Genomic DNA, 14,333 nt, shown 5'->3' on the forward strand with positions numbered 1-14,333 from the left:
CCAGTGTTTATACACCATGGTGCTCTCCAGTACTGAATACAGAGTCATCTGTGCACCTTGCATGTGAGCTGTCCCCATGTAGTCCGGGCTTAAGCTACTGCAGGATGTGATGCAGAGACTTAGATGCTGTCAACAGCGATTTCACGGAGAAGGCTGGGAAATCCCCAAAGCAGACGCAGCCTTAAATTTGGTCCTGATTAGCACAGAAGATCTGGCCTCAAATCTTACATAACATCAACACCTAGATCAGCAAAAGCCTGATTAACAAACCTTTCAAACACTTTCCTAACACTGTGGCAAGACGAGCAAAATAAAACCATCCAAACCAGGAAGCTTGAAGAAATTCCAGCAATTTTTATTGATTTCAGCTTTTCCAATGAAGCAAATACATACAGTACAGCCAAAACAAAACTCTGATATATTATTCTCACATACCTATATCTTACAGAATACACTGTATAGCTATGGACTGGTAGGCTATGTTGGTCTCAACCTGGTGTGTGCTCAGAGAGGAATCAAACTGCCTACTGCCTTCTACTCGTCCATGAGGCTTCTGAAATGCTGGGGGGGGTTGGATTGTACATACACAAAACAAACGAAGCATTGGTGAGAAAATAGACCGAAAAGCTCTGCTAAACCCAGGACAAACGAGTATGGTATTTATTTACATATTTGTGTGTCCTGCGCACAAATTGGGCCCCAACTGCTGTTATTTCTGCTGCTGGCAGAGCGAACGGTGCTGCTGGCTGTGGTCCTTCCCTCCTCAGTAATTCTCCATCATTACGACCCAGGGTACCAACTATGTTCTGTAGACCTGCCCTTGCCTGTATCATCGGGGTACACCCCACCTTGGCTCTTAAAGAAGCAAGAAACAGCTCATGGAAGAGGATGTCACAGTTAAAAAGATGCATTTAAGAAGCAACACCTCCTTAGAATGAAGGAAAAAAAAGTATTGGAGGTAAAAACAGCATCATTTATGATGGAGGGAACCTCATCTAGCTCGCGAAATTGCTGGTGATGAGCAACACCGGTTACTCTGATAAATCAGATTTTCATTTCCCTTCTCACAACTGGGCATTAATTCGCCGACTTGGGTAGAGTCTGTAATCCAGATTTTAAAAGAGAGACTGAGAGGAAAACAGAGCTGAGCATCAGAGGATTTCCTGGGGAAGAAACAGCTGCAGGTCAGCCCTGGGATGGCAGAGCGGTCCCAATTCCCACTGCTCTCTTGAGTTAGCGCTATGGAGAGGTATGAAAGCAATAACATACAGCATGGTACAAATAAATCAGATTGGAATGAACCAGCTCAAAGCAGGGATAACGTCAAAGGCAGAGATCGCTCAGGGCTGTGCTCACTCATGCTTTGAAGATCTCTGAGGATGGAGACATTTTATTTTTATCATTTTGTTAGCTTTGGAAAAACAATTTCACTGCGCTTCATAAAATTTATGTGAGAAAAGTATTTACCAACACCAAAGTCTCTTTGAGTCTAATACTTACTAATGAAATCTCCAGTGCTTGTAAATTTAATTGGGAGACGATGATCACATAGCTACAGGTCTTTGTGCCTTGTATAGTCATCCAGTAAATCACATTACTGGTGAATGCAGCAGAAGTATTTTCAAATAAAGCCTAAATAACAGCCAGTTAGAATGAACTTCCTAAATATTCCACCATTACATTTTGTAGTCAGGTTTCCCCAATTAGTTTTACAGAGAAAAACCCTGAGCTCCCAGGATCTGTCAAACACACAATCGCAGGAACATATCTGAACGCAAAACTGCACGGGACACAATTTTTGCACCGAAACTGCAGCAACGATCCTTTCTGTGGATACTGCAGCCATTTGGCACATCCAGAGTCCTGGATCCGTCCGAAAACATCTTGAACGGCGCATGTGAGAATGTGCATCCAGCCAGGGGAGGGCTGGCAGGTACGGCCAGGACGTGCCCGTGGGCCGCGGCTCCTGCGCTGCTCTTTAAACCCTCCTGAAACCGGCCTACCGGCTCCTCCTGATTCTACTCTCCACTTCAAAGGTGCCTTTTTATTATTATTATCATGTTTTTTTCCCTCTCTCATTTGGCTGGGAGCTCTGCGTGGAAAGCTCTTGACTTGAACGTGGGTGAAAGCGAACAGATAGCTGCTTGTTCAAGTGCTCAAGATTAAGCCGCCCTTTGTAGTCCAGGATTAAAAGCAGCTGGGGAATGAGCTCCCTCTGCGGACACGTGCTCCCCATGGTCTAAACGGGGGACGAATGAGCGTTTCTTAGCTCTAGAGCTGTGCCAGAGCAAATCTGAACTTCACAGACGGCTCTTTCGGAGGCACAAATCACCCCAGCCCTGTGATGTGAGTGGGGACTCGGTGATTTGCATCAACACAAGAGAAATGAGATTGTTTTTCCCTTTCTAGACTCCGCTCCATGATTTGTCCTTACCAAGCACCTCCTGATATCTGCATAACAGGGTCCTGTGCCCCTGCACAGCTTGAAGAAGCAATAACCATGTATACGGGACAGGCAGCAAATGCATCCTCAGCCGGGCCTTTCCCTGGGGATCTGGGTTGCAGTTAGAGGATGTTTTCCTTCTGGACAGAGGGAGATCAGCCTCGTTCATCACACCATTACTGTCATAAGGAGTGAGTCGCCCTAAAATGAGCCCAGCACTCCCCTTAGCATCACGTCATTGAAACCACTGAGAAATGAAATACTCCCAGACCCGACGCCACACAAGTGCTTCCATTCCTTTGCGTATCAATACTAATTCTTGACATTGATCAATATAAACAAAGCGTGATTAAAAAGCGCACATCCCTCACTTTCTTCCAGTCCTGTGTGGCAGTCGGTGATCCCAGGGCAAAAATGAAAGAGAGCAAAACCCACTTTGCCTGTCTCCAGCTTCTCAAGTGCCACATTTGTCCAGGTACAGTCAGGAGATTGAGTCGTTCTGGTGCTCAAAGTGGTTCGGGACCTGGGGATATTCATGCTCTGCAGATGTGTTGTGATTGTCCCCTCACATACAGCTTCAGATAAGGGCTACTGAAACCCGGGAGAGAATTTGCAGGTGTCATTTTGCTTCTTGAGATAAAGAAGTGGCAGGAAAGAAAATACTAGTAACTGTAAGTGCTCATTGGAGAGAGATTCATAAGCAGAAAAGAAGCCCATGTTGATAAACGTTAGGAATAACCAGCCTTTGTAAAGAAGAGTATTGTTGTGTGCATCTGTTTATAATGGCCATATGCAGGGGGGGGAACTCAACCTAAAATGGGCAATTTTGTATACTTGTGGGTAAAACGAGGTTTTTGGTGTCATGGTATTTGGTGCATGAATAAGGTGGAATCGGACAAAACTCTGCAAGGGGGTTAAACTGCACAACTCGCGTCGGCTTTCGGTGAAGACACGGGACTAAGCCTGTAGGAAGATCCTACTTACCACATGTGCGTGTGTATGTTGCCTGCACGCACACATACACAGCGGCACATACATCGTTACACAGACACACTCTTTGCAAAACCAACAAATATCGACATCAAGAAAGTATAACCTCAATAAAAGTCCCTTCTCCCGGCTAAAAAGAAGAAAATGCTTAAAAATATCAGTGTCATCCACATGAAATCCATATGTCATTTGGCTTTACAGTTGAGTTAAACTCAGAAACACTCTACGTCTTTAAAATCCTAAGTAATTGGGAAAGAGTTGTCTTCCTGGACGTGAACCAATTCCAGATTCTGAAATGGAGAAAAACAGAGACAAACCAAAAACCCCAGACAATTAAAGCCTTCAAGAAACCTTTTCATTACACTCAAAACCAACTTTCAATCTTTTCTCTTGTCCTGTACCCCATTTCCATACTGCCCATAGCTTTTCCCCCACCCTCTCCGAGTCCCAGTGGAACATCCCAGTAGAGCAAGAAGTGAAATCTCTATTTGAGCAGAAGGAAGAAATTGGCTTTTGCACCATTTTGTCTGACATCAGGGCTGTGCTCAGTTTGATCACAAAGAGCACGGTGGGGAAGGGAGCAAATAATTCATCCTGGATAATCTCCGTCCCCATCACAGAGACATCTGACACTTGAAAAGTGCAAAACTGCTTAGAGTTTTGCCCTTCGGTGGGAATTATGAGTCAAAAGTGCGTTACAGATTCAATCAGAATTTCATAGCGATGCCCTGAAAATTCTATCTGTGATTAATCTATTGGTATTTCTCAAATGTCAGCACATAGTTCCATATTTTGATGTGAGGTTTACAGGTTATCAACTGCTCAAAATATCCCTAAGGGTGATGGTTAATGCCATAGGATGTGCTGGAATGAATTGCATGTTATGGACACTATCTGGATAAAATTATTCCAAATTCAGCAAAGAAAGTGCTCTCAGAGAGATTCCTGTGAAAAGCCCCACCTGAGAGGATCTGGCAAAATGCAATTAATCAGTTATCACTTGCAACGTAATTAAGGAAGACGTGAGGTGCAGCCAAGTCCAGCCGCTCTGCCTGTCCCATGTCACCCACGCTGGGCATGTCCGAAATGCACAGCTGTGTCCTGCGGGCAACATCTGCACGAAACCCAGGGACTGCGCGACTTTGCACCAAAAGAAATGCTTTGCAGTTTGGGCTGATAAGATTGGTGATTAAAATCTCACAAGCCCACTTGAGGGGAGGGAGATTAAAACAGCAAAGAGCTCATGGGGCTCAGGCATCGTCCCTTTGTCCCCATCCCACCCGCTCCCCACCACGAGGGGCCCGTTCTCACCTGCAGCCTGAACGTCCCTGGAGAGGCTCCTAAAATCTGGAGGAGAGGGTCCTGAAGGTCGTTCCAGCTAAAGATCCCATCATGTTCTTATCAAATCCTTGCTGCAAAGGCAGATGTATATAGAGTGCAGTGAGCGCATATTGGTTTCAAAACTGATAGCTGCCTGCTGTTGTGCGACAGAGCCTCCTGCCCCACTGTTCTCCACCTAAAAAGTGTGCTTTGTGTTCTCCAACAGCATCCTCCATCCTTCCTCTGTGCGCCTTCGATATGTGAACCTTACTAATGGATTCATTCTTCTTTGTGCTGTCTTTATCCACCAAGCGCTGGACTTCTCCAGCCTTACCTGCGGACACCTTTACTTCACCGAATATTATTTAACCTTATTCCTCACCCTGGAAAAGTGGCAAAGAGGTATGCATGATGCATAGATCCTCACAGACTCCCATCCTGCTCGTCTGATGTGTGCCTATGTAATGAACATCTGCGTGAACACAGGAGTGACTCAGTCACATCAAAATGAGTTGGCACAGGCTCCTGAGCAGAGCTTGGCGCAAGCTACACGAGATCCTACGGAGAAAGTCCCTAACTGTAAATATGAGAATTATATTTAGGTCCTTCTCTACCTTCCTGCCCCTGGGGTAGTGCTCTTTGTGGATGGTGCTCCTTCTCTTTAATCTGGCCCTTTACTCTCTGCAGGTGCTACTGCTGCGGAGTTGGGAAAACCCAGTTGGTTCAAAGGGAGCCACTGGGAGCTGGGAGCTGGCTCGGGGCCCCACCTGGCTTGGCATTTTTGCAGTTTCTGTTGCAGAGAGCAAAACAAATCCTAAATCCTCCTCTTCTTGGTTTAAAAGATTACTCTGACTGTAGGGGTGTTGTAACCACAGGGTAGGGTTATGGACACAGAATAAAGTGTGAGGAGGGAGGAGAGGAGGAACATTGCCAGACATCTGTTGGGACACGCTGATCCTACACAATGGACTGCAGCGAAGGGATCTCCCAAGCTAGTTCGAAACATCCTGGTCCATTCCCAGCACGGAGCAGTGCTGTGGCATGGCAGCTTTGACCCAAGACCATCACAGAAGAGCTGGCACCATCCCCAGGGTGCAAACTGCCAGACGGACACACTGTGATCCACTTAGTTCCTAAGATCAGTCCTGTAGCTCTGGTTGCGACTCGCTGTCTCTGGCTCAGATTTAGGAGGGTGCTGAGGGCATCGTGGTCCTCCCAGCACCACGGGCTCCTCCCAGCTGCTGCCCGTACTTGCTGCTGAATCACAGCCCTTGCAAACTCACCGACTTCAGCCAGCGAGACGAACTGCTGGGGCCCCGACGCCCAGAGAGGAGTCAGCGGGAGAAAGCCAGAGACACATTCTTGGTCATACAAGGAGCCAAACAAAGAGAACGGGTTCGTTGTCTTGAGGAAAAGCCACAATGCGGATGACCTCACATTCAAAAAACACTTTGAAATATTTAAGTTTAGTTGTTGTTTTTGTTGTTTTAGTTTCCCATTGCTGGCTTTTTTCCACAGACATCAGTATGCCAACGCTGGGTTGGATGAGGCCTTGAGCAACCTGGTCTACTGGAAGGTGTCCCTGCCCATGGCAGAGGGGTTGGAACAAGATGAACTTTAAAGTCCCTTCCAACCCAAACCATTCTATGATTCTATATGACCAGGGTTGTTCTTATCAGCCAAAAAGCAGAAGCGTTTTTCTTACCTGCTTGAGCACGCTCTGGAGCTCCCTGTTGGACCAAAGATCTGTCAGGAGGAGGCGAGCAGCTTCAGCTGCTTTTGGACAGGAGCTGGGAAGATGAAAGCAGCCCTGGTGAATGATGACAAGCCACAGAGCAGCAGCCCACGTGCTTTACTGACAGCTTTTAGATAAGCCCATCCTAGCTGGGAGGCTGGCTAGACTTGACAGACAGCTGTCAATAAAACCATCCTTGCTCTCTCAGCAATGTGATGTGATGACAATCGCTGGGACCAGAATCGGACAAATGAAAAATTGGGGAGGATTTGAGTGGAAAAAGTGAGTTGAAGGTTTGTTTCTGGAGTGTGAAATTTGGGAGAGGGAGAGAGAAGGTGCCAGCCCTTCCTTGGAGCCCGTGGGGTGCATCGCTCGGGAGGGCAGCAGAGGAACGGGCTCCGTGCCGCTGGTGAGGACGGAGGAGACGAGAGCATTCATAACAACAACATCTGCGACCAGAAGTCCTTACTCAGCACAAGTTAATAGATACTTGCTAACGTAACAGCTCCGAAACCGTGAGTCATAGCAGTACCTTTTATAATTTTGGAACATTTCATACGACAACCTAGATATAAACCTCCTCGCTGGTTCTTATCGCTGCTCCTGATCTGCTGGACCTGGTCCTGCCTGTGGGAGACTCCTGATCTGAGTTTAGTGTGACAGCCCCAGTCTGTCTCGGAGTGAGGGATTGGTGTGAAACCAGGCTCAGGACCCTCCCTGTATGATACAGCTTCACAAATCATCCTGTCCTCAAAACAGACCTCATCAGATCATGGGAAATGGGATGGTGGTCACCAGGAACCACCTGGGGCCTGCGAGTACCATACTCTGAGTGTGGAAGGATGGTATTGAGTATTAAAAAAGAAATGTAATATTCGATATTTTGGCAACTTAGAGTAAAAATAATAAAGAGTGAAGAAGAACCATCATCACTATGACGCCTGTGTCGTAGATTAGGGTATATGTAGGAGATGGAGCCAATCGTTTAATTGGGATGCTCCAGGAAGGAGAAGAAACCACAGCTATCAGATAAACTGCTGAACCGTTGCTGTCTTTCATCCAGAATCCAGCTGCAAGAAACACCCAGACAAAGCAACCTCAGCTTTGAAGAGGGCTGGTTGGCATTGGAGAAGAAAGGAGAAGATCCATAGCTTGTCTGTAACCTGGAAGCTCCTTCTGAAACATCTATACAGAATTGTTCAAGCGTATTAAACTAATGATTTACAGCTTCAAATGCAATGAGGGGCCAGTTTTAAAAGAAATTACTAGGTAAAACCCATTTGTTTTGTGGCAGAAGCAGCATGTGCCAGGGAGGAAGTACACAGACACGCCAACCAAACAACAGCAGTGCTGGCGGTGAGGGAAGTGTGTCTGCAGGGAAACTGAGGCAGATCAACAGAGAACACTCTGCAAAATACTAACAAGGCTCAACAGGGCATGGTGTTCTCCATGGGGATGCGATCACCACTGAGACCTCCTCTGCTCCCTGTTTCTGCTGGTGAGCTAAAGGGGTGGAATGTTACACTCAGCACCAACATCAGCGTGGGGAACACAGGGTCTGTGTCCATCCCCAAGAGAGGTGTTGGATCTGCTGGGTGAGGCTCTTTAAGATGTAGAACAGGACAAATCTCAACTTAAAATCTCATGTTTTTCTTCACAGGCTATACAGGGAAGTGGGAAAAGTTCGCTAACTTGTGGACGAGCGTGTGTCCAAGTCACTAGAGGGGAGATCTCCTTCACATCCGCTATATGGGAACAGTCTGAAATGATATGGCTTGGATAAGTAAGATTAGTCCTGGGTGTGATTTGTTGTCATTTTTTCATAAGAATTGAACAGCATAAAAATCTTTGGGGACAGAAATGAATAATGGATGAAAACGTAAAATTCAAGTTTTGGACATGGTAAGAAGCGGGGAGTTTCTCAGAAGGAATTAACGATGAAGACAGGAGGAACACACTGAAGACATCTCCAGAGCTTAGTAACTCCTCGCAGTTTAGTGAGTCATTGCAAACAAAGCTCATCACACAAAGCAGTCACGATAATTAAGATATGCACAACCCCAGTTATGCAACACTTTGCTGAAGTAGCAAATGAGCTGACGACGGGTCGGAGGGATCCAAAGCGGGACTTTAGGCAGAAGTTAACGCCATTCAAAACAATGAAGAGTTAGAAGAGGGTGGAGTTTCATGTTAATCAGGCTTATTGTAGAGTGGAAGCACATAAAAGCAGCAAGCTGACTGATTTTTGTTGGCCAAGGTCCAAACTAACCAAGGAGGCCACATCTAATGACCGAGAGTCTCTGCTACCATGAAACAAGTGGTAGGTTGTAAAGGGTTTATCAAAGGATGATGGAGAAGGCATGTGAATGTCTTTTCACAATAGAACACAGTAGATTGCTTGTATAAGGTATTTTAAAACAAAGACAGAGGGTAGGAGAGGTGAAAGTCTAGGAAGGAGAATACATGGTCAAAGACCACCTAAGTTTGAAACCAGTTTGGCCAGAAATGAACATCTGTTTTGGCAAAGGGTGAGAAGCTTTTGCATAGGGCTGTAGGGAGTACGGACAGGTTTCCTACCACCAAAGCTCAAACCAAGTCCTAAAAGAAAAGGTGGTAATATACGATGGGATTGCTCAGTTGTAAATTATATGTGAGTAGACCAAGAGGGGTACCTACAAATAAATAAATACATATATTTGTGTGTTTGCGCTTCATCAAAGCTCTGTCTTTGCCACTTGAGGCGGCTATTCCAACAGAAAGATGAATTAATCTGAATATTAAAACTAAGCACAATCCCATTATATCAGCGGTGCTTGAATCTCAGACCTGACCTTCATCATGAGGTGTGCAGGGAGCTGTGGGTGGGAAATGCAGGTGCCAGGGAGTCCGGCTGCGCTCTGACATCCCCGCTTTGAAGGGCTGGGATTTTTAACAGGGTTTAAGATGTTGGTCTTTCTGTTCTTTTTAGAATCTCTTAAAATTCAGCCAGCAAATTTCCTGAGGCCCTCTCACAAATCTCACCACAATGGCTCATGCCTGCTCCCAAGAAAACAGTGCTGAGGATTTGTGTCTACCAACATGCTGGATTCTGTTTTGGCTCTCTCGATGTACAAGCACAGGGAAAGAACAATGCTTTCCTATGGCTCTGAAGGTGTTGGGAAGGCTCTAGGGGTTAATCTTGCTTTGCAGAGAGCGGATGGGCTCAAAAACGTCTTTGCACGACCTTTCTGCCCCAAACTCACCCATTTCGGCACAGGCTCACTACATTATTTAGCATGTTGCTTGTCAAGTAAGACTTTCCCAGGTGCGGGTTGGACATGATGAGGTTCCTCAGAGTGTAACAAGCTGATGTCATGATCTCGCTGTAGCTGTTGGTATTTCCAGACTGGAATGACAGGAGACGTGATACATCTGGGAGCACCTGGTGAGCTAAAGAGGTGGAATGTTCCAATCAACATTTAAATACGACCGACCACAAGTGAATGATACTATTTATGTTAGCACTATCCAATGCAAGAATGCAGTGTTCTCTCCAGAAGGAGGCACTAATAACGTTGGACAGTAATGACATAATAGTCATTACTTGATTTCCAGAGCCAAAATTGGTGCTGCAGGCTTCTGGAAGAGCGATGATATTGGTCATGGGTAGTCAAGTCCAACTCAGTTCCCCAAACACTATCATCCTCGTGATCCTGCAGATTTGTCAGTATCTATAAAGCATACTACATACTTTAGAGACTTTGAGGCAGCACATGTCTCATTAATTAAGCTTGCAGATATCTCCTGTAATTTTCTAGAAGAAAATGACACTGCTTTGCCCCATTTCAGAGCTTGGTTAAGTCCTGTTATGGGGTTTACAAAGCGAGGCGGGTGATATAAGAGAGTTAGAAACCAGGAACTCTTCTGAAATCTACTGTGGGGGAAACTACTTACCCATGGTTTTGTGCAGAACAGGATGCCGGGACATGTTGCTCAGCAAAGAAGCCCCAGACCGGACAACATCGGAGCTGTTGGACTGGAGGAGCCGTGCGATGCGAGGCAACCCCTTCTCCTTCAAACCAATCAATTGGCTCATTGCGTTGGACATCTGGGAGACAGAACAGAGACGTCCAATGACTTCTAATGCTGAGAGGGCACAACTGGACTGATGTATGGCAAACATGTCTAGACTAGAAAATAAGTATCTTTATATTATAATACCTTCTGCCATCACAGTCCCACTTATTTTGGCCTTTACCCCTCTTCTGCACAGGCATTTGCAATATCAGCCTCTCATACTCTGTGATATTGCAGTAAATTGGAGAAGTTTTACCTCAATGTCCACATTGCCCTCATCCAATGCTCTTGCAGCCAGGCCACAAGGAATAAGAACAGCTAATGATACCTTTAAAGTACAAGCTGAAGACCAAAAGCACTCATCGTTGATCCTGATCTGCTTGCTTATGTAAATCTAGAAGATATCAGGACACAGCCAATGCAGGTGGGTGTTCATGGACGCTGAAGCACATACCCTTAACAAATTGCCCTCTTATCGATAGAGTTAAAACTGAACTTCTCAGCTGCTGCCCCACCAGAAAGGCCGCTGGAGGTTGTCACACCACCAGTGACACATGTCCATCAACAGTGACATGGGGATGGTGGGAACCCTCTTGCAGTGGGCTGAGACCCCATTTGCCTCCAGAAGGCACATGTACCACATTACAGACTCACACCAGCAGGACTAGGGTGGGTAAAGCTCAGTGGGAGAAGAGATTCAGAGTTCTCCTCTATAAGGTAAAGGGTTCTAGGAAGCCTCGGAAGCTTGTCCTCTTTTTCCCTTTCCTTCAAGAGACAGCAAACCGAGCTGGAATAAGACCCTTGAAAAGAGAAGCCACAGCTGCACACCCAAACAAATTCCAACCATTCCCTTCCAGGAGGCTGAAATAAGTTGCTTCAGCACTGTCAGAGCTGGTTTTTGTTTGTTTGTTTGCTTTCCCCCTGCCCAAAAGCCATTCTTGTGTAATGATCTTGATTGCTGAAAGCCTTTTCTCTTCCATGTAGCTCCAGCCCCGTTGCTCTGATCAGCTCTACCCATCCTGCCACAGCCTCTCTCCACCTCATTAGTGCCACTGGCTAGTTAAACTGAAAAATAAAACAGGAGGGGGGTTCCCAAAGCATTTCTCATTGAAAGACTTGTAACAAAAGCTCTCTGGTTAATGCTGTCCTAGCAGCGAAGGCTCCTCTCGTGAGTCACCCCATGTTTCTGGGTGGAACACTTCACACACGTGACACACCTTTCCTACGTATGAAATAATTATCTCTTTATCTCCCTAGCCATCTAATTTAAATAGGAATTGATGAAGTTCGACACAAACAGACAAGTCGAGGTTTGTCCATTTGAAGGCAGCCTGCGAGGACAAGTCCATGGTGGTGACAGGCACAGCAGAGCTGCTGGTGTGACGTGGCCCTCGCCGTGCCCTGTCTCCTGCAATACCCATGGCGTCACGCAGCCCATGTCACCTCCATACCGACGGGTTAGGACATCTGTCAGAGCTATTTTACAAGCAGCTCTGATGTGAGGACAAGCCACAATCCACAGCACAACCCACCCTGTTATTAGAGCCACCTCCCACTTAGAAAACACACACAGGTGGTGCAGCACACACATCCTTCCTCTCTCCTTTCATGACATCTGTCCATATGTGCACATCTGGGCACATCCTTGCTGGTGTCCTGGGTGGAGGGCTCCAATGCCAGTAGATGCTGGTGGCACGACCAACCCTGTAAAGTGTCTAAATCTGGGACAGACCCCTGGGATGCTGATTATAGCCCCCATGAGAACCTATTTTGGCATTAATAAATACCTCAGCTGGAGGATCCACTGTGGAAAGCCTTGTAATAGTGTTTCGAGGTTTGCAGAGGACATTTTCCTTTCTCACTACTGTGAAGTGCTGTGTGTGTGCAGACAGAAGCACTTACCAGCCCTCTGCTTGCAGTGAGGTTCTGCAGAGCTCCAGCACAAGCTTCCAGGGTGGCATCTTTCTTGCTCTGATCCATCAGGGACAGGTAGGTGCGGATGGCATCTGAGTGGTAGAGCCAGCTGGGTCCCTTGGGTTTAAAATCCTCCTCGGGAAGGGGGACACCGTACTCGTCATTCTACAAAGAGACAAGAAACTTGGAGTTCAGATCATGCTCTTTGCTTGTAGCCCCTGCCTGGGGCTGAATATCACATTTCCAAGCCCTTTGCAGCACATCTTACCTCCATTTTACCGCTCCTGCTGTTGAAGCAGCCCGTGAGAGTTTTGTCCATGTAAACGCTCCGGGCCATGTGGTTGAGCTGGGTGTATCTGTTGGGAACTTCGGCATCCAGGCGGTAGGAGAGGTTGTGCAGGATGCAGATGCAGTTCTCCACAGACTGAAATCACCCCCAGAAGAAAAAAGCAAGCAACACATTAGGCAGAAAAATATGGAGCAGCACCTGCTATAGCTACAGAGAAGACATATACCATGCCATAATTAGCTTTTTCTAGCAGTCATAGTATGTAAGTTCCTGACCCTGCTTAAGGGAGCAATGGATGGAAAAGCAGAAGGAGGAAGAGAAGGATGAAGGCCACACAGCCCAAATGCTACCCTGTGGATCTCAGTGACCCGACTGACTCAGTGAACCTTGGAAGGTCCCACTTCCACAGACAAGGTAAAGAGGAAAATAGAACATGGGGGCAGAAGTTGGTTATATCAAACTGCCCACCATGAAATGCCAAATCTTGAAAGTCTTCCTCTTGCCTTAGTCAACTCCCAATGATTTTGTCCAAGTCACAGCTACAGATTAAGGGACATTTTTTCACCAAGATCAGGCCTTTAAGCCTCCTTTACCTGGAACACTCAACGTCAAGAGCGAGGGAGAATTTTCACTTGATACCCATAACCAACACCAAAACATGTGGTTACATTTCCAAAGATCTGCGTTCGGTATGTGCTGCTGAAACCTGTCTTCTTGCAAAAGCTGTCTCCAAAAGAGGATTGGCTCAATCCTGAGTTCATTTGCAATAATCTTTGTACTTTGCTGGGCACTGAGGACTTCAGGGCATCTGGCTAGTATGAACTCCTGAAAATGTGGCTCTAAACACTATTTTGCCCAAGGTAATGGCCATTTCTAACACATATAGCAGTGACGGTCACAGTTAGGGGACTGGCAAACAGATGCCAGGTCCTGGCTTCTTGCTGAATGTGATGCCAGTCTGCGTCCTGCTGGATGAAGAGATGTGGCGGTGGGAAGAGCAAGCGATGGAAGATCCTGGAAAGGTCCCAAGATGAAGGAGGGGAGGAGAAGGGGAAGAGGAAGGGGAAGGGGAAGGGGAAGGGGAAGGGAAATTGGGGCTCAGGAGCCAAAATATTTTGCTGTGTCTCTGTGTTTGGTAAAGGGAAACTGTAAACCCCACCTCTACTTCAGGCCCAGAGTACAGAGGACTTGCAGTTCTATGGCAGATCACGCTGGGATGTAGGAGGAAAGAGCAGCCACAAAGAGTGCGGTCCCCTCTTGTGTTTGTGTGAAAGGGATTTTGAGATATTCCCAAAGCTGCAATTATGACTTATGGGGTTGAACTCTAGCAAACAACTCAGGGTGAGCATCTGGTACCTTATCATCGGGTCGGTTAGAAGCCACGCAGTTCTGGGCGTAAGTCATGACCGAATCGATCAAACCAGGATAATTCCTCATGGTCTGGCGCCCCATGTCTGCAGAACTCAAGTTTCTGAAGAAAGACATCGCAAAGCATGACAGGAGAGAATGAGGAGAGAGGATTAGTCAGGCTCACTTACTAATCTCTGTGGGCTCTGTTCTGGCTATGTCTGTAGCTGAATGTAAGG

At 46.5% G+C, this 14,333-nt stretch overlaps 1 protein-coding gene across 1 annotated transcript in view; it reads right to left on the reverse strand.

Moving 5' to 3' along the window:
• Positions 1–334: 334 nt before the first annotated feature.
• The window catches only part of PKP1 (plakophilin 1), a 45,116-nt gene continuing 31,117 nt past the window's right edge, over positions 335–14,333 (reverse strand). Inside the window, exons 7-14 of the mRNA XM_005505316.3 lie at positions 14,104–14,218; positions 12,727–12,882; positions 12,447–12,623; positions 10,422–10,575; positions 9,731–9,917; positions 6,459–6,543; positions 4,745–4,845; positions 335–3,723 (exon numbers count right to left, since the gene is read on the reverse strand). Coding sequence (XP_005505373.1) covers positions 4,774–4,845; positions 6,459–6,543; positions 9,731–9,917; positions 10,422–10,575; positions 12,447–12,623; positions 12,727–12,882; positions 14,104–14,218 — 946 coding nt within the window. The 3' untranslated portion in view covers positions 335–3,723; positions 4,745–4,773. The remainder of the gene's footprint in view (positions 3,724–4,744; positions 4,846–6,458; positions 6,544–9,730; positions 9,918–10,421; positions 10,576–12,446; positions 12,624–12,726; positions 12,883–14,103; positions 14,219–14,333) is intronic.

The sequence above is a fragment of the Columba livia genome, chromosome 22 (assembly GCF_036013475.1).
Source record: "Columba livia isolate bColLiv1 breed racing homer chromosome 22, bColLiv1.pat.W.v2, whole genome shotgun sequence".
Lineage (NCBI taxonomy): Eukaryota > Metazoa > Chordata > Aves > Columbiformes > Columbidae > Columba > Columba livia.